We start from the raw sequence: 27,823 nt of genomic DNA, 5'->3' as shown, positions 1-27,823 counted from the left end.
CAATAAAGGGGCTTTCAGATTTTATTTTTTTCTGATAGCATCTCTCATTTTATTATCTCTTGTAGGGTAACGCTTTTATTTTGAAACACAAGCGTACAATTTCCGGTGCTATCGGGGCATATTTCGTCAGCCTTGACGGATCTCACAGTTCCAGCGGCAGGGAAACACACCCGTCAGCAGCGCGCATTGGAGACAAAAAGCGCATCACGGACAAAGGAAATATGGGTGCGCTGGAGAGGATTCACCTCAGCCGGGAAACACAATGGATGAGCCGCTTGTGTTTCATTTGCCCGGAGACCAATTAGCCCACCTTAATGAGGTGCTGGGATGCAAGATACTGCAAGCTAAAAAGGCGGAAGGCTGCGTTTAATCCGTCTGCGGATCCTATGAGCTTGCAATGGCTGTGGCGGGGATATGCAACTGGATAGGGAATAATGTGCCTTTTTATTTTGTGATATTTTCTTTATTTTGTGGCCTTTCGTTTGGACAATTGCGATATTCTATTACGGAAGAACTCGAAAATGGGGCACTGGTCGGTGATCTGGCGCATGACTTGGGGCTGGATATTCGAAAGCTCACCACCCGAAAAATTAAGGTAACCTCCAACAGCGGTAAACGCTACGTGATTGTCAACCCCAAAAATGGGAAATTGCTCGTCAATGAAAGGATCGACAGGGAGGCACTGTGTGATCTATCCAACACCTGCCTCATTAATCTGGAGGTGATGGTCGAAAACCCCACTGAGGTGCATCATGTCGAGGTGGAGATTGTGGATGCCAATGACAATGCGCCGCAGTTCCCCAGAGACGAGTATCAATTGGAAATCACAGAATCTGCTTTACCGGGGTCTCGTTACCCAATAGAAAACGCTCAAGACCCAGACATTGGGTCCAATTCAGTCCGCATGTATCAGCTTAGCACAAACGACCATTTCGCGCTGGTATCTAACAAACCCTCCCTAAATACAAAGCACATCGAGCTTGTGCTCAAAAAGCCCGTTGATCGCGAACAGACGCCTTACCACCAATTAATTCTAAGTGCTGTGGATGGTGGGACGCCAGAGAAAACAGGCACGGCCAAAATTAATGTCCGAGTCCTGGACTCAAATGACAATGTTCCCATGTTTGACAGCTCAGTGTACAAGGTGAAACTGTTGGAAAATTCACCCAAAAACACCCTGGTAATTAAACTGAATGCAACTGATCTGGATGAGGGCACCAATGGAGAGGTTTATTACTCTTTCAGCAGCTACACTCCTGAGAGAGTCAGGCAGATGTTCAGCATGGACACTAATACAGGAGAAATAAGAGTGAGGAGCAATGTTGACTATGAAGAGACCAACTCCTATGAGATGTACATCCAGGCGATGGACAAGGGCCCTGGGGCTGTGGCAGCACACTGTAAGGTAGTTGTAGAGGTGGTGGACGTGAATGACAACGTCCCCCAGATAGTGCTGTCATCTCTGTCGAGCCCTGTGAGAGAGGATGCCCGTGCAGACACAGTCGTGGCCCTCATTAGCGTTACTGATCGAGATTCTGGCTCTAACAAGCAGGTGAGCCTCGAGATCCCAGCAGGCCTTCCTTTCAAGATCAAGTCATTCAGAAATTACTACACTCTGGTTACCTCAGCCTTCCTGGACCGCGAGACCACTGATGCCTACAATGTCACTCTGAGTGCCACAGATGGAGGAAACCCTCCCCTTTCCTCACAGAAGACCATAAAGGTGGATGTGGCTGATGTTAATGACAACCCACCGCGATTTGAGCAAACTTCATATACCGTCTATGTGGCTGAGAACAATGCACCCGGGGCCTCTTTGTGTACTGTGAAAGCTCAAGATGCAGACATCAAAGAGAACGCACGCATCACCTACACAGTGCTCAATGACAACAACCATGGCATCCCTGTCACCTCGTATGTGTCTGTGAAGGCCGATACAGGGGAGGCTTATGCCCTGCGAGCCTTTGACTATGAGTCACTGAGAGAGTTTCACTTCCAGGTCAAAGCCCAAGATGGGGGCATTCCCCCACTCAGCCGCGTCGCCACCGTCTACATCTACATAATGGATCAAAATGACCATGCACCATTGATAGTAAACCCTCCCGGCAATGGCACACGCTCCTTGGAAACGGTACAAAAGAATGCAGAGCCTGGTGCCATGGTGACCAAAGTAGTGGCTTACGATGCAGACGCTGGTCCAAATGCCTGGCTGGTGTACGTGCTGGAGACGGCCACTGACCTGGACTTGTTCAAGGTGCATGAACACACCGGTGAGATCAGGACCACTCGGAGGATCCTGGAGGACAACTCCACCTCCTTTGCTCTAACCGTTGTAGTGAAGGACCATGGGCAGCCTAGTCTCTCCTCCACCGCCACCATCAATGTGGCTGTCATGGAGGTGCCACCTAAAGTGGTTCCTGACCCCAAGAGGATCATCAAACCCCACAGCACACTGCTTTTCTCCAACGTGACCCTCTACCTGATCGTGGCTTTGAGTGCCACCACCTTTGTTTTCCTGGTCACTGTGGTGGTGCTGGCCATCGTCCGCTGCCATGCCTACTGCACCCAGCCTGGGTCCTGCTCCCCTTGCTGCGTGTCACAGAAGCCCCCTCCAGATGGTGGGAGTGCCAGCGTAAGTGCAGGTGGGGGAGCCGGTGGTGGACCCGTGGCACAACCTAATAACAATGTGGTGCTTCGGAGAGACCTTAAAGTGGAGCCTCACTACATCGAAGTGCGTGGGAATGGCTCCCTAACAAAGACTTACTGCTACAAGACCTGTCTAACAGCCACCTCTGGCAGTGACACGTTCATGTTCTACAACACAGGACGTCCCATCAGTGGCACCTGGGGCAGCGGTGCTGACCGCTTCTTCACCAGCGGAAGTGGCTTTGTACGCAGACTGAGCATGCCTGATGCCTCCATGCAACTCTGCCCAGAGGTGTGTCATTAATTTTTTATGTTTATTCTTTAACTGCATAACTGTAGGGTCATGAATCACCATGTTTACATATTAGTGGCTTTAATAACATTTGATTTAGCTACAAACAATGTAAGACCCTTTTAAGTACAAACTCAACATGACTTTTCATTAAGGTTAATGCTACAGTGTATATTTTGTCAATGTTATTGTGCTGCCTCAGGGTAATGATATTCCTGTATGTCAAGTTTGATACTCTCCTGCAATGAATTGAATCCTTGCGAGAACTATTCTCTTTGTTCAGTTCCCACTTGTACTGTGCTGTCGCTCAGCCCAACCCAGCTCAGCACTCACACTGCATTAGTGTCAGGCCTGATGCTTTTCAGGGTCCCGTGTTATTTCTGATGATTCAGAGATTTGTGTTTCAGTTTGAGGTTGTCATCACATCTACACTAAGAACAGGTCATGTAGTCTTCACTACTGGCTCACTCTCGGTGCAAGTGGGTTTGACTTGTGTGTGTGTGTGTGTGTGTGTGTGTGTGTGTGTGTGTGTGTGTGTCTGTGTGTCTGTGTGTCAAACTGTTACACTGGAGCAGTTGGGGTTAAATGACTTGATCAAAGGCCCTGAAAGACTAGCTGTTATTGCATCCTGACTGTGATAGAGATATGCATTTAGTGAGGTATTGTTCAAGGTGGTATCAAGATACAGCTTGTTTTCTTGGTCTTAGAGGCTTCACTATACTTCAGTGTCATACTATGTCTGAACAACAATGATTCGAGAGGAGTGAAGCAGTGGATATCTTTACCTTTAGGCCATATCTACATAAGTCAGGATTTCATTTCTAAAGACACCATATCAACATCCTGATTCGCATGAAACATTGTAAAAAAAACAACAGTCCCACCTGAAATAATAATAACATAGAGGTAACAATTCAGAAATATTGGCAGAATAATACTGCTGTAGCAGAAGTCCTGCATACCTGCTTTCCTAACCATGCATGCACCAGTTATGTAGCCCTGATATATTGAAATACAGCCTGGCTGATGGGATTTTTGAGATTAATGTCAAATTTTGAGAGAAAAATCAATATGACGGCCAACATTATTAACTTCTTATTTAGAATTAAAATATACCATTTCTATGTGGACTGTGCACCGATATGACTATGGAAATGTATGATTCTGTCTTAATCAAATAATTTCATATAACTATGAATGCATATTTAACATTATTATACATTATACATACATTGTCAACCAATTCTAGAAGTGAACACTTAGAAAAAGAATACTTAATAAAATTAAAATAAATGGCTAAATAAACAGACTAGATGCTCAAATTGCTGACTTTTTAAATAAAGGATAAATAGCTATGTGACATCATTTCTAAATCACCCCATATACTCCAATATGTCACACTTTCAGCTGATATATTTGACCAAACAATAAATACTTTTAGACTCTTGCATATTTTGGATACAAATATTCTGCTTTTATGTCAAGAGATTTGTGATTCAGATATTGGAATAATATTACTTTAATGTCATATTGTTTGTGCTCCTAAAGTAAGGGTGCCATCTCTGGATGCAACATTAACTATCAGGTGCCAGCCACTGGTACATTAGTTAGAGGAAAAATCTGTTACCAAGACAAGTGTAGCAGTGTAAATTAAATTAACCTCCAGTCTCTGTTCCTCAGCCCTGCAAATTAGATTTACTCAAAGAGGCTGGATCTACCAGCAGAAAATACTCCCCTCTGAATTGAACTAAAGAACATAATGTGCCATCTTTATCTGGGACACTTGCTACTGCCTGAGCAGGTTTGTGTCTTAAACACAGCTTTTCTTATTCAGTGTTCTTGAGTCCAAGGCTACAACCCACATGATGCTGATAGATTTTAGCACTGACTGTAATGCAGATGTTCACAATCATTTCTAACAGTGCCTACTCATGAGAAAAGTAATGAGTAAGCATAATCAGGCATTATTAATGGCCAAGAAACATCAGCTCATTAAAATATGACTTTCCACCCTATAAAATTCACATGGTTCTTTGAATTTAAGGGCAAAATTATCAGCAGAATTTTGGCAATCACAGAGTCCTGACAGCCAACATTGAAGCTCCAATAGTCCAAAAACAAATTCAAAGCTATAAAAATGAATATGTTTATTTAAAATACATTTAAATATGTAGCCAAAAAAGGCTCCATCAAGTCAGTGCATTTTAATTTGACAAAAAAATCCTAATTTGCTTTTAAACACCTTAATATCATATTATTAATCTATTTTTTTGTGCAAACGTACTATTAAAAAAGCTGTCTAATGATAACAACATTATAGACAACACAGTCAAAATTAGATAAATCACCAAAACAAAAAAAGATGAAAGAAGATGAAATCAGTAAATACAAGACAATAAAGTAATAATTTGTAAAATATTATTATCCCACACATTGTGGGATACTATATTTGGATATGACACTGCATGGGCTTACACAGAGCAGAGGTACAGGATGTGGTTGCCCCGGTAATGACAGCCAATGTTTATTGGTTTTTAAAGGCAATAATTTAGCAGAGGACTGCTGGGAGTTCCAAGCACTCAGCCCAGGTTCATCAGGAGCAGACGGATACTCCAGTTACACACATTAAACACGTACACATCGGCCTCTTCAAACACTCAGGGAAAGGGCATCGCTCCCCCAGCTCGCACATTTATAGAGCCATGGAGTGAGAGACCGTCCAAAAACTTGTCAATATTGCTTTCAGCCACTGCCCTTTTTAAAGTCCTTCTGTGTCTATGTCTATGTGTGGATATCAATATGTATTCGTGTGTGTATGTGCTTGCAATGGGGGACACGACTGCAGTGTTCCTATCACGTCCAGAGCTGGGATGTGTATCATGATTAATTGATGAGACCATGGCCCAGCCTGCCTCTGCACAGTGTGAGATCAAACTAAACTCTCTCTCTTCCCTCCTGTCTCTCTCTTTCTCTCACTTCACTTCTCTTCTTTTTTTTTTTTTTTTACCTCCTCTCCTCACTCTCTCTCTCTCTTTACCTCTTGCTCGCTCAGCCGAAAGCCCCGAATGCTGACTGGCGTTATTCTGCATCTTTGAGGGCAGGGATGCAGAGGTAAGCACTTTTCATGTTTAACTCTTTTGCAACTTTTGATCATCAAGAAAAAGAGTTACACTACACAATCATCCTACTGACACTCTCTACATCCAGTCTGGTACTACAGTGACCCTTCATACTGCTTTTTACCACAGCTGTGATGTATGGTATCAATAAAAACACCTCAAAATGACCTAGAAACAAAAAGACACCGCATCACAATACTGCAGATCAGTATCTGGCATTATCAGAAATAGTCATTATTGACACCTTAGTATCAGTTTGAACCTCACCACGTCCTCATCCTTTGGGAAAAGCCATCTGCAGCTCCCATCAGTGGATTCATAGCACTCCTTCTCTGCAGTGTAATACTATATAGGTCATCTACATTCTGAGCGTCGCTTCCCCCCAGTTACAGTCTTTAAGCAGGAAGCATGAAGGACAAATGAGCTGACTATGACCTTTCTCAGCTTATCAGATGCACACATGCATCAGTGTCTGCATGTACAACTGCCCCACACATGTGTGATTCTGTGTGTATTTGTATATTTTTTGTCCAGAGATGAAGGGAGAAGTTGTGAACACAGATAGTAAAGGACATTTTGGACTCGAGTTATACTTGTGTTAACACTCTAAAGCTCACATATCCAAAGTGTTGAACATCATATGATTCAGGGGAACATATCCTTTCTTTCTGGTGCAGTGTAAAGTCACCACCATGCATACAATTGCTGAGCAAATTTGACATAAAAAAAAAATAAAAACCTATGCAAATACCGTTTTTACTCAATGAGATGCAGCCATTTATATTGTCTAGAGTGCTTTTTCCATATCACATGATTGTACACATCACCGGTGCGGATTAACGAAAAAGCAACATTCAAATTGCCTTGAAAAGATGAGAATCTCATGATTAAAACACAAGTCACAGCTTTTAAACGATTCCAAAGTTTTTAATGTTTTATCGAACATGATGCTACACTAGTCTTTTGAGGGTTAATATATTAGTATGTTTTTGCAGATATAGCTTCATATGCCTTATTGCTTAACTAAATCCTAATTAAAGTTTGAGCTAAAGAACTTAACTCAATACGGCAACACAGACAATTCTAAAAATAAAAGGTCCCAGCTACAATTGGTATAAAATAGCTGTTTCTTTTGTATCTACATTTGTCACTTCAGTGTTTGTTATGATTAAGTCACAACAGTTGTATTAAAATACTTAATGAAGTGTTTTGCTAATTTGCTTTCAGGACAGCTGGAACATCACAGACTAATGAGTTTTACCTCTACATGTCTACAATTTGTACAGAATTTTCATAATTTCATGCCAACAATGCTCGCTGCTCAGTCGCGCAGTCTCCTGCTCTCTCTAAGTTTGATTTAATTGGATATTAGTGTTAATTTCTATGGCGTGGAGGGTATCATAATGTGCATCATGTCATCAAGTCAGTGTAACATGACGTGGATTAACATAAATCATCACTGCAATTTGCCGCTGCCGTCTCTAAAATGGCAGTGCCTGTAACTCGTGTAGACACAGAAGAGACTCATATTAACACTTAACCCCAACACACTCATGCTGTAATGTATCACACGACACACAGTGTGTAGCACCAACATTACTGACCCACATTTCTTGTGTAGTCAGTCAGTGTGGAAGCACCAGTATCTCTGTCACATTAAACCAGCACCTTTGCTTATGGAAAAACTTGAAACCAACACTGCTCAGAATATATATGATCATTTTATATTCATGACAAATCCCTATTCACCAAAACACATAAGTGTGTTGCAGTTTGAGATAGATCCTGGATGTGCTGCATTGCAGAGGCCCCAGCCAGGGTAGGTCCTCCTATACACTGAGCTCTATATGCATTATAAATGTATGGGGGGAAATATCTTGGTGAGAAGCTGCACGCACTTGCCTTTGTATGTTTGTTTTTTTACAGCATTACACAAATTTCTAAATCTGAAGATGCATTCTGTGTCATCATATCATTGTTTCTACTGCGCCACAGATAATTGATGTAGAGAGTATTTATAAAGACTCCTGCCTGCTTTGATTCAAACTAATAAGAAGTACTTTATTAATCCCCTAGCTGCAAACATCTATTTTTATTTGCTTTGCTGCAAATCAGCATTAACAAATGCACGCTTACACAGCCAAAATTCACCCTATTAAAGGAATATTTCAACATTTTGGGATATTAGGGAGGCTGATGTACTCTCTACGTGAGAGTTAGATAAAAAGATTGATACCACTCTTATGTCTGTCTGTTAAATAAGAAGCTACGGTAACAAAATAGCTCACTACACGTTACGTTTCTTTTGTTTAATCCATAAAAAATAGAATTGTAAAACAAAAATTGTGGTTAAAACCCATCTATATTGATTGCCAAAGTAAAAAAAGAAAAATATATATATTTTTATTTTGTTGAGTAACTATGTAGGAATGATTTTCCAAGATAGGCAGATGTCATGCATACTTATTCTGGGCACAGGAGTAAAACAATTTAATTTATTTTGATGAATTCTCTGCTTCAGTTTCAGGTTAACATGTCTTTGACACGTCGTTTTAAAACAGATGATTCTACGTGAAGGATGAGATGTTTTCTTTTCTTAAATATGACAGCTGGTGAGGGCTGAAACAGCTACTAGTATTACTAGCAATATTGATAATGTAACATTTCTGTTGTGTCAGAATACCATTTCAGTTTAGGTTAAAATTAGTAATAATTTACTATCAATAGAAACAAATTACTACAGCAAGATATAATATATAGCTTTTGGTGAAATCCCTGAATCAAGGCTCAGTGTTTGATTCAAAGATAGATTGATATCTCATTTGCCTCATTAAGTGTGATGAATGTGTTTTACCTTTCAGTTCGGTCCACATGGAGGAGTCCTCTGTGATGCAGGGAGCCCAGGGGATGCTGGTCCAGAACTGGCCCACTGTGTCCAGCGCTGCAGGTGGGTACAAGCCTCTCAGTCAGGATCATTTCATTCATCTTACTGTGGAATCTGTGTATGAAAAGTAGGGAATGTGTAGGGAATGGGTGTACTGCAATGTCTTTACATAATATACAACTCCAAGCTATTTGTTGAATTGCATGTTAAAGCAGCCACCTGGGATCTGAAGCTCAGGTTGTGCATGCCAAAAACATAATGGCTGGGAATCCAGCAGGTGTGCTTGTCCTTGTCGCTGTGACTCGTGTTACTCCCCCGGCTGCCAGGTGAACAGACTCAACCTTGAAATTTATACATACAGTAGGATGTCTGTATACTATAAAATAAGTCAGAGCTCGGAGGAAGTTGCAATATAAAGGTTCATTTATTATATAGGTTTTATTATTCTGTCAATTTGAGAGGTTCTGTTGAATAGAGCCAGTCTAGCTGATTCCCCTTCTTTTGATCTTTATGCTAAGCTAAGCTAACCATCTCCTGGCTCTAGTTTGCTTTTTACCACACAGACGGAGTGGTAGTAATCTTAACATCAGTACAACAAAGTGAAGATGTGCATTTCCCAAAATGTCAAACAATTCCTTTCATTGCCAAAATCTAAGACAAGAAACATGAGGTCACCACACATAAATGCCCATTGCAAATGGACATTAAAATGTATCCATTGGGTAAAATTATATTTAATACATTGAATTCATCCTTGTTTATTACTTTGGTTGTTATAATTTGGTAAAACTGGTGATTTGACAGAACTGTGTTTTATATCTCCATGATCTTAAATTCCAATGTGTTGTTTAAAGTTTTCTGAGGTGCCAAAAGCCTGGGGCCACAGATAAACAACTGTATCCTCCCATCAAAGCAGCTTGCAGCATGGAAATGAGTAGACCGAAAGAGGCAGAAGTTTTTAATAAGAAATGAGTTGTCCTGAGTGGGTGGCAGCATAAGAAATGTCTTGAGACACGACATACGTGTAAATAGAACTGGCCTCGGAAATGACCTGTGTCTGACAGACTTGATGGCTAACAGCTTTTGTCGGGTTACTGGAAAACTTTTGAAACTTACATTTGGAAACAGTGTTTGGAACATTGTGATCTGTTCCCTCCTCCCTTCAGCCAAGCTTCCATTTATTGATTTTCTGTCTTGCAGCAGGAATTAGAACATCGGTAGACACTTGAGGGTGAGGAATAGCATCACAGTCAATCACTCAGTGAGTCAGTGACAGAATGTGTCTTTCTGTCTGTCAGCTTTTCTCACTCTGGAAAACAGAGGTGAGGAATTGTTCGAGATACAAGGTGTACCAGTTCCAAGCATCTCTGAGCCAGTTTGCTGCAGAGAAATGTGCAGAAGGAAAGCTTCCTCTCTGGTCATGTAAAGATTCTAATAGTGCCTTTAAGCAGAGTGCACAGCGTGCTGCAGACCTATCAGGGGTGCATTGATGCATTAGGAAATAATTTGTTAGGAGTGGCTCAGTGCTAATGCATAGACATATACTGGATTGCAGGTTGATCCTCTTTACTATGCATCAAGAGGTGGAGTCTTTTTGTGACACATTTTCATGTCTGCAGTGAATTGTTATCATGATGAAGTTGTCTGACATGCTGTGATGCATCTAAATGCTGCACCCTTTAAAACTGTGTTTATGTAAGTGACCCATGGCGCAGATGAGGAGACATTTGTCTAATGCCAGAGGGGGAGAGACACTATTATCAGTAAAAAGAGATGGGGAAAAAAAGAAGATCCAGTAACATTCAAAACAATTTGGGAGAGGAAGAGCAGAGGAGACGTACAGGGGGATGGAGAGAAAAAAAAGCGAGGTGTGGGGGGATGGAGAAAGAGAAAGGTTAAGAGGATTGGCAGGTTCCTGCAGTAGTGTTGTTGCTAGGGAACGCCATGTGACCTGTTGCCTGGCAACACTGTCTAACTGAGAGATTGCTGCAGCAGCCGCACCCTCCATCAGCAGGGAGTGGGCGAAGGCAGTTTCCATGGCAACCGGTCATATCTCTGAATGGAAGATTTAGAGACAGAAAAAAAAAAGAAAAAGGAAGGAGTAGGGAAGGGGACTCTGCAAGGGCAGGTATTAAGAAGAAAAAGAGGGCACGCAGTCATTTAAAAAAGGGAAAAAAATGAAGAAAAGAATGGTTTCGGTCGATGTGTCTCATGCAGAATACATCATTGCACCGCATATATTTACACAAGCACTGTACAGATTTGTGTTAGTGCTACAAACCACCAGAGGGATTCATTTTAGACGGAGCCGTGTCTTGGACTTCACAGGAAAAAACACATCCTATTTTAAATGAAGGACATCAGGTTCAGAGCCAGACTCATATGGGTTTTTCGAGGCTAATACAAATACTGATTTTAGAGGGGGAAATTCAGGCAAAAATGTTTTGTTTTTTTTCATGTGGATTGTGCAGCAATATTTCACCACTCTGAGAAAGTAGCTCTCCAGGTACATGAAACTTTATTAGATAATATTTAACATTATTATGCAATATACAAACAATGCATTACATTGTCGGATAATTCTATAAATGATAACTGAGAAAATAAAAAATAAATAGGAATAAAATTAGCTAAATAACCATCATTGCTGTTAAGTTTCAGTTAATATTTGAGTATTTGATTAAAAAAAAAAAGATTATTAATTAATTAATTAATAATAAAATAACTAACACTATTTCTAAATCACACCAAGCTATATTTTCTGCATTATAAATTGAGTAAAAAATAGTTTCTGTCGGGCTCAAATCAGGTTATACAAAATGAGGCTTCAAACAGCCACACATCAGGTGTCATGGCAGCCTCCTCACAAGAAGCTGCACTGACCTGCTTACCAGCAGTTACACCATAATCCGTTTCAAATGAGTGTTTCCTCAGAAATATAGGCTAATATGAAGCAATGGCAGAGTTACAAATAATCCTCCATGTTAGAGGAACAGTAGCAAAGCCCTTCATAGATGTACAGACTCCTCCAAGCTGTGACTTGACCTGCTTGTTATGAATTATTTTTTCACACGCACATACACACACAGGAATTTCTGAGATTAATACCTGCGCCAGGATTGTAATTAACAATGTCAGGGTTTTGGATTTGTCACAGCCAGTGCAGAGAGCCCTGGGATGTCCCAAAACGCAGAGACAATATTCACCTGATTAGACGCTACACAGCCACTTGACATTTTAGCTCAGTTGGTCATGCATGGTGACATGAACTGCTACAGCCTCATCAGGTGTACATTAGCTGACTGCTCTGACAGTGTACACTCCAGGAACTGTAACTGTAGTGCAGCTTGCAGCTGCAGCTTGCAGCTTTATCACCAGACCAATAACCAGCAGAGGTTAAATGACCAAAAAACAATAGATGACCTAATAATAATACAGTTTGGGCTATTGTGTCCACGAGCTTTGACCAAATCAATAATCTCTAAAAATGATTGGAGACATTTCTATAACATCTTAAATTAGTATTAATTTGCCACAGAGGATTCATCCTAATGTTTAAGTGAACCCTTCACCTTTCCTGTACCACCTCCATCAGGCTATTCAATTAAAATTTAATGAGCACATTTATGCCTCCCATCCGATGAACCCTTTTCAGTCTGTGCACTCAGTGACCTCCAGAATGAAAGCTTTGCTCACAAAATATTTCATAACTAGCATAGTGTCATGGCATTTACTGAACACATTCATGCTCCCAATGCAAACCCAAACTCTTTTTATTTTAATGGAAAATTCCAGTATATTTCAACCTGACAAATTGTTGCTATACAACCCTGATTCTAAGTATACGACTGTGAAGAACGTAATAAAAACAGAATGCAATGATTTGCAAATCCTTTGTGACCTACATTCAACTGAATACAGAACAAAGACAATTTGTCTAATGTTCACACTCATTCTGAATGGATGCATTCTGTTTTTAATTTACATTTTGCACAGTGTCACAGTTAGAATCAGGGTTGTAGGTTAAAAAGCAGGAGAATTACCCCGAATGTACATACCTATTCAGCTGGCTAACATGGCTTTTCTAGGATGCTGCATTCTGCATTTACTTTCGGAAGGCTGCAGAGACCTTTGTTTGAAATTATTAATGTAAAAATGATTTTATTCAGCTGTAGGATGCTGAAGTTGGGTGGTTAAATGCTAAAATGTTAAAATTTTCCTACTGGCCACTGTCAGCCCAACAACCAGCAATTACAAAAACATATTCCCACCAAGCAGCCGCATGTCCATTCAAGTTGAATCAAATTTTAAAGCAAAACTTTCAAATTGTTTTGTTAAAGATTATGCGAATTTTGGACATTTCCATCAACTGGTTAAGCGCGAATAAACAAAGCTGCATAAATTTACTTTGGTCAGAAGGTGGCAGTGTAATGTATCGCTGTGGGCTAATCTGTCAGTTAGTAGGAGAAGAAGAAGAGATTGAGCGAGAGAGAAAAAATAGAAAATAGAAAAAAAGAGTTGCTAATCAGACAACTTTGGCCACCCACGAGAGAAAATATGATGTCAGGAATTAGACTCAAATGTGCAACTTATAATTGCTCTTTCATGTCAGAGGAAACAGCTGATCAGTCATGTGAGATAATTGTTCGCTACGTCAGACCAAAACCACCTCAAGTGAGTGTAAAAACATGTATGCACATTTTCTAAAGTTTTATTTAATTTTTGTGCTTCCAACAAGCTATTTTCATGCAAATCTTCCAAATGCAAATAGAAATTCATTAATGGAAAAGCAACCATTGTCTCTCCCACGATCTTTAGAGGCTGATCATTAAATTAGCAATATAAAATGATAAAAAAATCACCCAGAAAATATTAATAAAATTGCCCGACCCTAGCTTGTGCAGCTTTTCCCCAATAATGTTTTCTTGTCCTTGTTTCTTTAATCTCTACAGCGGGGGTGGTGAGTGCTAAGCAAACAGCACCCATAGAGTCATAATGAAATGTAAAGTGTGTAAGTATGAAAATATCAGAATTGTTCTTTAGTGAACACATTGCTTTGCTTTAGCACCATGACACACAGTTACCTGAGTTTATGGTGAAAAATGATCTGCAGATTTTAAATGGATTAGATCTTTAGTCATCTCAGTACAATACCATCTACATAAAATATTCCCAAACTCTCATGACAGAGCATCAACTCACCTTCCTTTAAATAGCAGCACCAGGTAACAGGAAAATGGTGTGTCGGTTGTATAAAATGGAGGTGCATTTTTGTACACCAGTGATATAGACTGCAACACCGGCTCAAAAAGATAATGCACATTCTGCCTCACACTATTTTGCACATCCCCTTTAACTCACTGGCTGTCTTTTGAGTTTATTTTAAGCAGGTTTGTCCTCGTCTACGTAAGGGGCAATCTTCCTTGCCTAACCATTGAGAGCCACTGAATAGGACTTATTTAAAATACCAGATCCTCTTCCTGCCTTTAATACCCAGATTAAATAAAAACAGACAGACCATACCATCAAATGTCATAATCCTCAGAAACAGACGAGCATTACAGTATTACAGCACTAACTCCACTAATAGTAAGATAAGGTGATAACATCTGACACTTACTAATCATTAAACAAGATGAATTAAATATGTCTATTAGCAGCAATTGGCTTGTTTGTATTTAAAAAACTGTGTAGCATGAGAAAAACAAAAAACAAAAAGAAAGCAAAGCAAAATCAGGATTTTCCTGAGCAGCCATGGCTTAACATGGTTTATTTGGTAACCTGGTCCTTCACATGCTAATTATTTAATGCAACTTAAAAATGAATACTTCTATTTTTGCAAGTAGAGCACCAATTATTTATGTGTCTCATCTTGTCACAATGGTACGTTGCTTTTGATACAGAAAGACTGACTGACTTCTATTTAATACGTCCATCGTTAATATACGATCATTTTTAGTGACTCATGGCTCAATTATATATAATAGCTCTCTTTGTTTCATCTTGGCAGGAGTAATTAAACAGTGCAATAATTCAGAGATATCTACTGAGCAGTGTGGCAGTGTCCATTACATCTGCTCTTATTATAGCCTATACATATAATTTATTCACATACCCGATGAGCTCATTTGTAGGGACTCAGCGGTACACTGCGCGTACAGACAGTGTGCATTTTCTAAATAGTGTACTTCCCAATGGGACGCTGGTTTGAAACCATTTCAGCGCTCCAGCAATGTCATAAATAGCCTACAAAGAAAAATCAAACAGAATCTTTTTGCAAGGGCCTGTGTTTGATCTAAATAAAATCCAGACTGAAAGTAGGTCAGTGCAGAGGGAACTGGTGTGGGCCTGAGAGCACCGTGTCTGCAAAACCCGCCCACCCCCCATCTTTCTTACTGCCTCTCTCTCTCTCTCTCTCTGTTTCACTCCCGCTCCTTATCTCAGCTAACATCCTCTTTCCTTTTCATTCTGCCGTCTTTAACCTTTTGACCTTAAAAATTATGTCTTATTTTCACTTTACATAATCATTTTTCTATATATAGAATGTTTTGCTATCTGGGTTCATGTCTCTGTCTCATCCATGCTCAAACACTAAAGGTTGAATCCCTCTCTCTGGCCTCCTATGAGAGTAGGATTAGGCTGCTGCCATCATCCAAATACAAATACAAATCACACTGCCAAGTTAAACATCCCTATGGTTTAAAGGTTAGCCCCCTCCAGTGTTCCCTCCTGTGGTCTCGGCTGAATCGGTGTCCTGAAAATATCCTCTCCCCGTGGCTATGGCGCCATTGTCAGACTATTCCTCTGCACGCTTTTGCCTGATTTCAATTACTCCTTGCATGTCAGATTTTATGAGCATCTCAAAGTCCAATGGCTAAAGTCTCAGTGTGGAGGAATGCCTGACAAGCAGGATGGCTATTGAAAAAATTATCACGACAATTTAGCTTATAGCAAAGAAGGATTTTCTTCTGGAGTCCTGGTCAGAAAGGACTGTCCTGCTTCTCCCACGTGCCAGCAATTATACCTTAATATGTGTAAAATACTGATGTGGAGTTGATATTTAAAGGACTACTTCAACATTTTGTGAAATTCAAGCATTACTGTCTTCCTGCAAGTTTGATTGATACACCACTCACATCTGTATGCTTATTATAAAGCTGGTGCCAACAGCCAGTTAGCTTAGTTTAGCACAAAGACTAGAAACAGGCAGGTAGCAAAATATGGCCACCAGCACATTAAAACACTTTCATTTTTTTTTACCATATATGTTTAATAATGTTTTTGAACATTGATTTACTCCCCTAAAGGCCTTTACACACCAAGGATGTTTTTTTATAATAACTAATTTTATTATTATTATTATTATTAAATGGTGAATTTTCATTTTTTTTTCTTTTTTGGGGGGGGGATTTGTATGTGTTTTCAGTTGATGTTGACCTATCACAGAGATTAGTATCTATCAATGTCGCAAATAATTTTTAAAATATTTTTCTTTATTTAAATCATCAGCTACTGACTTATACTGAATATAGTAGTTTTTATATATTATTATTTATTTATTTTATATCAATTTATTTTCATTTTATTTTCAAATATTTGCAGGCAAATATTTTTGTGTCATTAATTCATCACACAGATAAGCCTTCATGAAGCAGAGTGATTGAATAAAGGGAATGAGTTGTCAAAATTGACATGATTTCTTTTTCATCACACCTGTGTAGATGGAGATGGCGGTGAACTATCACCCCCAGTGGGCGCTGGAGTCGACAGCAACAGCTGGCACTTCAGATACGGCGCGGCACAGGGCTACTGCCCTCCTCAGCCCCTGAAGCCTGGAGAGATTCCCCCTGAAGCCTTCATCATCCCCGGATCCCCAGCCATCATTTCTATCCGCCATGACTCCGGCCCTGTGGATGACAAAGGTGACTTCATAAGCTTTGGCAAGAAGGAAGAGGCCAAGAAGAAGAAAAAGAAGAAGAAGGACAAGAAAGACAAGAAGGATAAAGGAAAGGATGACGGGGGGGATGATTAGAGGAGAAGGGGTGACTTAGAAACAGAGCTACCAACAAACTACCATCCCAATTACAGAGCCAGAAAAAAAGCCAAATGCATATAATAGAACTGAGGGAGCCTCCTTGCACCATATTTGCATAGACATTGTACAGTGGCCAAACCCTCATTAGACAAGGCCTGGCTCCCCACACCCTGCGAACTTGCTAAACAAACATTTCTCTTTCTTCTCTTATTTGGCTCATAACTTTGGCCTTTAAAAGTTGAAGGTTTATGGCAAACAAATGTTCTTAGGTTGGACCAAATTAAAACAGAGAGGATTTTATTGGATTAGATTAGCCTTTCTGTGATTTGCTGCCCCCGCCCCCCAGTTTGTATAATAAAAACAAAAACACCTGAAAAGGTGTACTATTTGTATCTGACCATTGTCAGCTGAGGCTGCCTGTGTTGGCATCTCTGTCTTTATGCAGCCCCCTTCCTTTTTGGCTCACCTAGTTAAGAGGTGAAGTGGAAAAAAAACAACAGCAAATGAAATAGAGGCTTTTGATTTCAGCATTATGGAGGCCTTGTAGAAATTCAGAAAATGTGGTCTTTTGTAAAAAAAAAACAAAGAAGAAAAATGAAAAATTAACAACATACAGTATATGTACCATGAGATTAGCACCTTTAACAGAATGAGGTAGCTGAGACAAGCAGGACCACACTCGAATAACGAGCTCTGTTTCAGTGTAACATAGCACATTGCTGAGGCTGAGGACCTGGACTGGGTTGCACCAACTATGCGCAAATTTGTTCCCAGATTAGGGTAATGGAGTGGCTTCATGACTGCTAGTTAATTTGCAATTAGCAAGTTACTAAATTCGATTGTACTCAATGGCTGTAACTAGTTATAACATTAAGATTTCAGATGAGTAGTCAATCGGTAAGAGCGTTACCTTGCTGATGGGTGCAAACCAAATGGATTTGTAGTTGACTAGATTGGTATGAAAATTACGATTGGTAAATAGAATCCATATTTGAATCTTAAAGGACAATATTTGCATGTTTTAGTCCATTATCTGCAAGTTTTGTATGATGATTTTTTTTTCCAAAGCCGTTATGTTTTGGCATTCTTTAAAGTATTATCTTTCAGGCAGTCATTGGGTGTTTTTTTTGTTTTGTTTTTTTAAATTAGCTGAGACTCTTTTACATTCAGAAATTCATCAAATTGAGCACAGAGTCTGGTTATATTTCTGTCACATCACATGGTAACATAGTGCAGTATATTATCACAATAACATACCTCTGGCAAAATTGAACTCAGAAATGCTGGACTCATTATGTGGAACTCGAGAATAGTTCCAAGCAATGTGTTATTTGTAGAGAATGGGCAGAAACATCCATCATCGTCCTTTAAGTTGCAAAATGACATGGAATTAGTAAAGAAAAACAAACTCTGTGTGCAAAAAAAAGAAAGAAAAAAAATCCTGCTTTACTGTTAGTGAGTGCAATTGTGTGACTTTGTATCATTTGCACCTGCTTTACTGCTTGCTTAACTATTTAGTTGTTACTTAAGGTTACGTTGTAACAGATTTTTGTGGTGCTACCGCTTGTGTTTTAGCAATGCGTGAATCTGAGTTAGTGGCTATTGGGATATAACTGAGGGAACCTATACGTGCAGCTGATGCAACCGGCCCCTGTGCCTTGCCTCTTCTCTTGGAATACGGCACAGGTCAATGGGGTCTTAATCCCACTGTGTATCAGCACACCCAGTCTGACACACACATTATTGTACACAAACACTGACTCCCTCTGCCTCTTACTCACACACATACACACACACTCTCATTCTCTTACACATAGACATACAAACACTCACAAATATACTAAAAGAATACATGCCCCTGTCTGGAAACTGAAGGCCAACGCCGTCCTTAATATGGGAGTGTATTATATGGCTGGGACGCAGGAACGTTGCTTGTTGCTTCATTTCTGTTCAAGCCTGATCCCTCTACTTCTGTCTCTGAATGTTAAGTAGTTGTTCTTCAAGCCCTGCACCACTGCCTCGACTGCTTCAGTGCTTGGAGGATTTGCTTGCCCGCTGCCTGTTTCCTCCCTCTACTCCCGTTTCTTCAAATCAACATGGTTGGTCGACATCTTTCAAGTCACTCTACTTCAGTGAACTGTGCTGTCGTAACACAGCGACATTTGTATATTTGCATATTTACAATACACACATAGACATGTGCGCATATGCTTCACACACTACATACACAGCTTTTGTTAGGTTCAACTTCAGCTTAGCCTAGGCGCTTCGGCCAGAGTGTCTCTTCCGATTGCTTGTTGTTGGCAGCTCTGTCATCTCTCGCATATTGCACTGACAAGTTAGCAAAATCTGAGATTATGCTGTTCTAGATGTATTGAGACATTGTAGGGTATTGTGTAGATAAAGAAACCACAGCAGAGTTGATAAGGAAGGTCATTCCTCTTTTGCAGTTTAAGCATTGCAGTTATTCCTGTGTCAGCCATTAGTGACAGCTGATCAACTTGGGTCTACTAAAACACTTTCAAAATAAAGTGCAGCACAGTTCAGCAGCAGTGGAAAGACTCGTGGTTGACTTTTAAAGGGAGGGAAATCCACTTAGGGTTTAATGGAGATGCAGCACACTGCTGACACGGTGTAGCAACATGATAGATGATGACAAACTTGCAAGCAGAGATCAACACAAGTCAATAATAAAACTTTTTTCGTCTTATTTTGACAATGTTGTGACCCAAGTGTGATCCGTGTGAAAAGATCAGCCCGGCCATTGTGAAACCCAGGTGTAGCGTGGTAGAGAAAAAGTATTGCGAGCAGCAGACGTTGGAACAACAGAAACATAATGAAAAGTGTCATAAAATCTCACCTCAGTGTTCCTTTTTTTAGAACATCGTGTTAAAAGTCACAGTAAGGGTATATAGGTGCTGCTATCAGGCTCGATCCGTCCCATGCACACGTGTCTTTTTACCCCCCGCCCCGTCCTCCAGGTGTACTTCTGTGCTGTCAGATCACCAAGTGGCTGTTTGCATGTTATAAGCAAAGGAAACAGATACTATATAGATACTATATATACATAGATATGTTTTTCCACTGGGAAATGCGTATCGGAATACATATACCTCTGATACACATTCTCAAAGACAACACACACACATTGAAAGACCCACACTCATCCACACATTCATACATACATAATATACGCTATTGCGAACAGTAATTTGTGGAAAAACCTAAAAGAAACACATTTTTTATCCTGTTGAAAATGAATTTAATCTTCTAGATATACATAATGCTATTGTGTTATGCTATGAAATGCTTTTTTTCTGTTTTTACCCTTTTGATTTTTTCATAGATAAGAGAATCAACCCTTAAAGTTGTGTTAAGTTTCGAAATGATGATCAAACCAACACTATTGTGAAATCAAATCATTTACTCACCCTCCATATCTATCCCTTGAAAAACAAACGTAAAACAAAAGGAGAAAAAAAATGTTAAAATACATAAAAAATGATTTTAAAAAAATAAAGTTGATGTATTCTCTGCTTGTGTATAGTGAATGTTCCTCAGTCTCTGGGTGTGGCAGTGAGTGGCACATACCGGTCGACTGTGACAGTGCAGATCTGTTAATAACTTTTTTTTGTACACCTGCTTATCATTGTAAAGGTGATAATAGTGATTATTATGATTTCATCAATCTGGTAATGTGTTTTGTTAATAAGTCACAAATAAAGTTTTTCTTAAATATCTTAAAATCTAAGCTGTGTGTTGACTTTATTTCTGCCGACAGTGGTGTTAATGCTGATGTGAGAAAATACTTGTTTTCAAAGCATGGCTGGATTACTGAATGGGCACAAACATTCTCAGGCCCCTCCTGGCCTTCGCCTGAGAAATTTGGCACAAAGAGACCAACAAAATGACCCCAAAGAAACATATAAAGACTACAAAGAGACCTTTGTGCTGTTAACGCACATTGGTGAATACAATACAACATTTATTCTCATTTCATTGCTATATATTATAATAAAATGTGATTCTATGAAACATTTTAGAAAATTATGTCTATGTAACCTAACCCAACCAGGTCTTGACTTAAACTTTTTCAGTCTTTCCGACAGACAATAGTCACAATTCTAAATGTGTTCCTGACAATCTTTGGCCATAGACTGAAACATCTTGTCCTTGCACTGTTGCGCAATTAAAAAAAAACAAGTTAACCACACTGACAATGTTTCTCTATCACCCTCCTACTTAAACTGAGCCAAGTCATAAACATTGTTCTCTTGGCAGGAGTGGACATTGTCGGAACACATTGAAACACTCAGAATGTGACATTAACTTGATGGAAAACATGACAACAAGAGAAAGGAATCGTATTCCAAGCAGCTGGCCTCTGACTGAGAAAATCAATGCAACAAACACCAATACAAATATCCAACTTAACTTAAAAAATGTGCTAGGAATTCTCAGTTGAGCTCAAGGTGAAGAGGTTAGCACATTTAAAGTTGGCAGGGAAACAAGGAAGCTGCTTAACAATGGAACTTAATCTTTTCCTCCATTTGAACAAAGTGTTCTCTTTTTAATGTTGTATAGAAAGAAGCAAAGGTCTGTGGATGTCTGTGCCACGAGCTCCATCTGTCTGTGCACCAGAGAAATTATTAATTTACACCTCCCTTCTTCTCCAGGAGTCCATCTCTCCTGCAATACTGACACCTACTGGTGAAAGCTGAGAATGGCAACTGACCCAAATTTGACATACTGTATAACATCCTCATTGTGTGCAAGAAGGAAGAATCCTGGATATTTATAATGGGACACAAAAATAATTAGAAACTATTATTTGTCAATTATTAACAGTCACATTAACAGTTATATTATTATTTTTCGCTTGTTTCTTTCTTTACCATCTATGCTTTCTTATATCAGACTTTTCAGGGCAGCAATGGTTTTGAAAATTAAATGCATGAATAAAAATCCAACAATCAAACATAAAGGACAAACACATAACATACTGTAAAATGAAAATGATCTTACCTCCTATACACTATTTCCTATTTTAAATATCTCTAACTCCAAACTTTTCTGTTTGGTGTTCAGCTGCCCCTTAGTGGCCATTTCTAAAAATGCAGCTATAAATATCCTTTTCCATCATCCAGCACTTCCCTTCCATATCATAGGTTATACAAAATATATTTTAAAGAATAGAAAATAGTCCCTGTATTGCCATTGCACAGTATACATTGAAATTAGGAACCCGTACTCCTAAAGACACAGTACAAAAATAACTTCAGCAATCATACATTGACATGCACACAAATATTTAAAAGCTACAAAAGATAAATACAAACCCTATTCTTGCACTAGAATAGGGTTCAAAAGTCAAATATAGTGAGTATGTATATAATGTAATTTTGCAGTAGAATATCAGTATTTATTGCACTTTACTAGATGTAAATATTGACAACTTTATGAAATGCAAGTATTTCATGTGTTATGTTATGTTATGTCATTATTGCACATTATTAGACATTGTTATTGATCATGGGGTTTGTCCTCAAAAAGACAGTCAGTCATATAACACATGATGGTTCCTTCAACAGTTTAAACACAGTTGTCCATAAAGTTGACCTCTTTCAATGAAATGATTGTGACAATATGATTTATTCTTGATGGTGTATATCTTCTCAAAACTTTATTAATCAATCTCTTCCAAACATATCACAATGAATAATGAAACCACAACTCAACTGAATTATGAAAACGTCACGCATAATGTTCAGATATTTACAGTATTTGCATGTTTTAGTCCATTACCTGCAAGTTTTGTATGATGATTTTTTTCCCTAAGCCATTATGTTATGGCATTTCTTTAAAGTATTATCTTTCAGGTAGTCATTGGGTGTTTTTTTGTTTTTAGTATTTAAGGCTGTTAAAACATGAACTCAAAAAGGAGCATATTTAAAAGTGCTTCACTTAATGCAAACTTGCCATTTAAGAAAGCATTAAGAGGACTTGTTTACCTTATACATTATACATTCATCAGAATGTCTTAACTTGGTGTATGTAAAGGCAAATTCTACTTTACTCATCTTCCCTTTGGTTGATTTTTCCTGTTAGCCCTTTATTGACCCATTATCTCCTGGTGCTCTTACCTACAGCTGGACTAAAGCCAATCATTAACACACTATAAGATACAGTACATACCACCAATCTTCATGGACGGGGTCTGATGACCCTATAAGTGAGAAATATAGGAAATATTACAAACATCTATAGGCTTCTCTCAGGAAGAACAAACTATTAGGATAAATAATTGCAAAGCACACAAAACTCTTACAGTGACAGTAAAACTATTGTGCCGTTTTGTTAAGGCACAGTAGGCACTGTTATGACAATATTGCGTATTCACCTTAAGGCTATGGAACAATTTCCTATTCACAAAGTCAGCCTCATGTTCCCTAGGGCTGCAGTGATGGAATATGAGTGCAATCTTCTGAACCTCAACACACTCAGACATCCTACAGTATTTCAACACAGCAACAGTACATTTGATTAATTCCTGATAACTGCCACATGTTGTAAACCACCTGCTGATTGAGAGGATTGTCTCGGATAATATATTGTGTGCTAAAAACATTTATATTTGTACCATCTTTTGCAATAAACAACAAGAACATACAAATATCTTCCTGTACTCTGTCTGGAGCTACATCAATAGGAATCTGAATTTTATAAAAAAGAGGTAATAAGTGGCAAAGCGATGTAGCCTCTCCATACCCCACTATAAAATGGACTAGGACTGATATAACTGATGTTAACTACATTAAATTAGTCTATAAATTGATTCTTTTGTCCTTCTCCTCCTCTATATGCTTGTAAATTTCTCTTTAACGGCAGGATTTCCATTTCGCACAGACATTAAAAAGCGTTTTTTCCTCCCTTTAATCTAAGGCAGAAAGGTCACTCTAATTAAATAGAAACATCGGCTATAATGTTGATTCAAAAGTGGGTTCAATAAATTCACGAATTGCCGCATATAGCTGTCACACATTTGTGTTGTGTCTGGTATTTCACATAAACGAGTAAGAAGCTAACCTTTGATCATTAAGTTTGAAACGACTTACACTAATTACTTGTGAATGTTATTTCCACACAACTTCTCGAACAGACTCCACTTTTATTTGCCATTTAAAGCGCAGAAGGAGAATTCAATATGACAGAGCTCACCGTGGGACAGTTTTGTAAGGCTGTACTTTCACTGCTGATCACTCTAATCAAAAGTGCAGTGTATTAGCCCAGAGTCACACAATGAATTACTGAATCTCACTACAGGCCATTTATTTTTGATGGAAATATTGTGTGAAGGGATTTTCTTTTCGCATCTCTTTGCTGGTAATTACTTTGGATTGTTAAGGTGTCATATTTTCATTATGTTTATGCAACAGAGATTGCATAATTTACTCACTGCACTTAATTAAAAGCTGTTAATCAATAACATGTCCATTTGCTTGTCAATTTATTCCTCCTTTTTCAACAACGTGTTTATTGAGTACTAGTATTCACAATTGTAAGCGGTGCTACATGTGTTTGTGGAGAAAAAAATGAGGTAAGGTAGATATTTTAATTAATGCATGCTGTATATTATTCTCTGACATTATTTTGCATTACACTGAGCCATTTCTTGTGGTTTAACCAGACTGAGTGGTGTATAAAACTATACACAAGACATAGGCAGAGAGGCAGAGAACACGATCACGGCCCAAAGCTCAACCCTGGGGACATCCACAGGGATGATCCCAGTCCCATCCCCACAGATGCCTCCAGAACTTGGCCCAAGAGCACAGTGTGCCCTCAATCCCTGCCAAGCACAGCCAACACCCCCAGGGAGCACCCAAGACCACCAAAGAACACTGCTGTGCAGCCTCAAGTCTGCCCATTGACATCACAACCAAGAGTTGTATTTTATAAAAAAGATAACAAGCCTCTTAAACATTTATTACAAAATAAAGTGGCTATTTTTCTGAGATTAAATCTTTTCTAAAGGTGAGTATGATGAAAACTCTGTAAGCCACATATACCCATTTTCGACCAACGCAAACCTATTCCTAGTACTGGGCTGGTGCTGGAGCTGGTTTGCAGTTGGTTCAACTTGTGGATCTTCTCAGAACCTTTATGCTTTTCCACAGGTTGGACAGCCACATGCACTACTACTGTATATGTCTCCGCTAACAGTGACTACTTAGTCTTTTTAAAAATGTTGCTCCTTGAGCCTACATTGGCATTCAAACATGACTGCTTCAACACATTTGTTCTGCTCATCTCGATCGCTATGGACGGTGATTACGTTCTTATTAACACTGAATGTAAGGTGTTGATGTAAGCCTTTGTTGTAAGATAACCATAGCCCGCTAACGCAACCCCCATCCATCACATTGCAGATAAACAAATAAAATAAAAATTAATGATTTTCAATGGTCTTGTGGTCAGATAATCCCGCCCCCAGCCCCTGTCGTAAGCAGTTAGTGCAAAGAGTTAGTGCCGCTCTGGAACCACTTTTCCTTGTCTTGGTGGAAAAGAGGAGTTCCTCAATTCTCCAGGAAATGGCTATAGATTTATTGGCCACCTTTAGGGCTATTTGGGTAAAGTAAAGATTTCCCCTCACATTGACTCATGAAACTGAGAAGTCCCCCAGAAGTGTCAGTCTCAGGTTGTTTGGAATATCCACCATCACAAATACAAATTACTTTTTATAATATGCAAGATAGATTATATGTTGTAGATTAGTTTTTCATGCAATATCAATGTGTTATTTTCACCTATTTACCTAATAATGGCTTATATTAATATTTCTTGTCTCGGAATTACAATTTGGGTATGACTGGAAGTCTGAGTCTCTTGAGATATTGTCATTGATCGTGTTTAAAAAAAATGCAGCAAAAAGTTGGGGTTAAATTATTTAATCATTATTTGACATTTGTTCTACAGTTGTTGTGAGTGCGTTTCCCTGCTTTCTAACTAAAGTAATTTACACACAGTCCCTACCCCACTGATGCAAGTCACTTCCTCTCTCCCTCTCCCTCTCTCTCTCTCTCTCTCTCCCTTGCTCTCTTTTTCTTTCTCTACCCAGCTGTAGATCAGGATACATGAATGCTGGGAAGGAGGATAGTAGCAGAATTAAGGGAGGGGGAGAGGGAGAGGGGGTGAGAGAAAGCGAGAAAGAGAGAGGGGGGAGAGAGAGAGAGAGAGAGAGAGAGAGGGAGGGAGAAAGAGAGGAGGAGGCAAAAAGGCAAGACATAGTAGGACAGAGAGTGTTGGAGGGCAGCATACAGTACTGTAGCATAGTGCTGTGTTGTGACTATGGAGTGAGCATGGAGCAGCAGGACCAAAACAAGAGAAGGGGATACAATGAGGACACAGCTTGGCTTCATGCCTGATCAATAAAAGGTACATTAGTTCTCAGCATTAGAAACGAGGACTCATGAATAACAGACTGACTGACTGCCTTTGAGTTTGTATTCTACTACCAAGGGATTTAAAAAAAAAAAAAATATGAAGACAAAGTCACTCCAAACCTTGAGGATGCATGAGGACATCTGGACTCAAGCAAACGACACATCTTGCAGCAGGATCAAGGAAACACTCAGGTATGGCTGCTAAACAGAAATGCAAAAACACATTAAGTAGAAATTGAGCTGAAGCCAGAAACGGCTCTTTTCTATAGTCCTGATAATCTAAAAAAGTGTGTGGCACTGCAAAAGACTGCATTTTCCCCTACAAAAAGGGGATTTAATGGTGTATTAACAGGGCAGGACAGTTATCACTTAGCGTTAGATGGTGTCAAAAGACATGGGTCACTTGACTGAGCTCAAGTAACATTTGATGACAACCAAAATAACAGTCCCTTCAGGTATAGATGACTTAATGTTCTTTTTGCTTTTTGACATCCCTGGATGAAGGCTGTTGGGGAGGTATAGGAGGAGGAGTGAAGGGAGCCTTGTCAGAATGTGTTTGCATGAAATTTTTGTCATAAATCAACGCTGGCAAGCACAAACACACATTCACACTCTGTAATTTAGGCGTGTAATAATCAAATGCCTGTTCGTATGCAAAAATTCACACATTATCGCCCTGTCGTTGTTGCGCAAATCATTAAAATGACCTCTTGCACACTCAACTGGCACATGTGAATTCATGGCTGGCATAGACACCACCTCTGTGAAAGGGTGTTCCAGTTAAATGCACCCAAAGCTTAATGAAGTCTATAGCACCAGTGTGTATATACATTATGGCCTCTTTCCAAGGTGAGCTGAATGTGGAGGACAACAGAGTAGAGCTGCTTGCTATGACAAACACTTCAATGAGAGAGGAGAGAGAGAGTTCGCCACAGGATTTATGTTTTGAATTTTATTCCACAAATAAATTATTCTTTGTGCTGTCAGACACTGAGAGGGGATCTGTGCGGTATGTTTGAAATGCTAATACAATATAGAACACTTGTTTTCACAGCGAAAGCCTCCACTTATTATCGACATTAACAGATTTCCATTACTTCTTATCCAGTCACACCATGTCAGGAAAGTTTAAAAGTGATAGCATAAATCTTTCTGTCTTATCTCAAGTCTGCGATAGATTTTTGACAACCCTAGTTATCCTTCATTTCTGCAGATCCCGGTCTCAGTTCTCGCTCTGTGCATTGTTTCAACTTGTCCTGCTTACTCATTGGTTTCTTTCACAGCATCATCTCAAAAGCCTCTCACTGTAAACTTGTTCCCTCTCTTACTTTTAGACGGATGTAATGGTGTGGAAGCACTGGCGCTCTCTCGAATAATCAGACTTTTGAATCAGGCAGACAAGGG

The 27,823-nt window shown here is 39.4% G+C and overlaps 1 protein-coding gene across 1 annotated transcript; it reads left to right on the top strand.

Annotated features, from left to right (window-relative positions):
* The first annotated feature begins 152 nt into the window (after positions 1-152).
* LOC131986356 (protocadherin alpha-C2-like) lies at positions 153-20,722 on the top strand. Its single transcript, XM_059351262.1, has 4 exons — positions 153-2,938; positions 5,991-6,049; positions 8,919-9,004; positions 16,663-20,722. The coding sequence occupies exons 1-4, from the start codon at positions 398-400 to the stop codon at positions 16,971-16,973; spliced, it is 2,997 nt and encodes a 998-aa protein (XP_059207245.1). The 5' UTR covers positions 153-397; the 3' UTR covers positions 16,974-20,722.
* The last annotated feature ends 7,101 nt before the right edge of the window (positions 20,723-27,823 follow it).

This window comes from Centropristis striata, chromosome 15, assembly GCF_030273125.1.
Source record: "Centropristis striata isolate RG_2023a ecotype Rhode Island chromosome 15, C.striata_1.0, whole genome shotgun sequence".
NCBI lineage: Eukaryota > Metazoa > Chordata > Actinopteri > Perciformes > Serranidae > Centropristis > Centropristis striata.
The sequence above is the reverse complement of the archived record's forward strand: the minus strand, read 5'-3'. Positions and strand labels throughout refer to the sequence as shown.

Coding starts and splice junctions, on each gene's coding strand:
- LOC131986356 (XM_059351262.1), top strand. CDS start 398: ATGGCTGTGGCGGGGATATGCAACTGGATAGGGAATAATGTGCCTTTT. Junction 2,939..5,990: donor CCATGCAACTCTGCCCAGAG/GTGTGTCATTAA, acceptor TTGCTCGCTCAG/CCGAAAGCCCCGAATGCTGA. Junction 6,050..8,918: donor TTGAGGGCAGGGATGCAGAG/GTAAGCACTTTT, acceptor TTTACCTTTCAG/TTCGGTCCACATGGAGGAGT.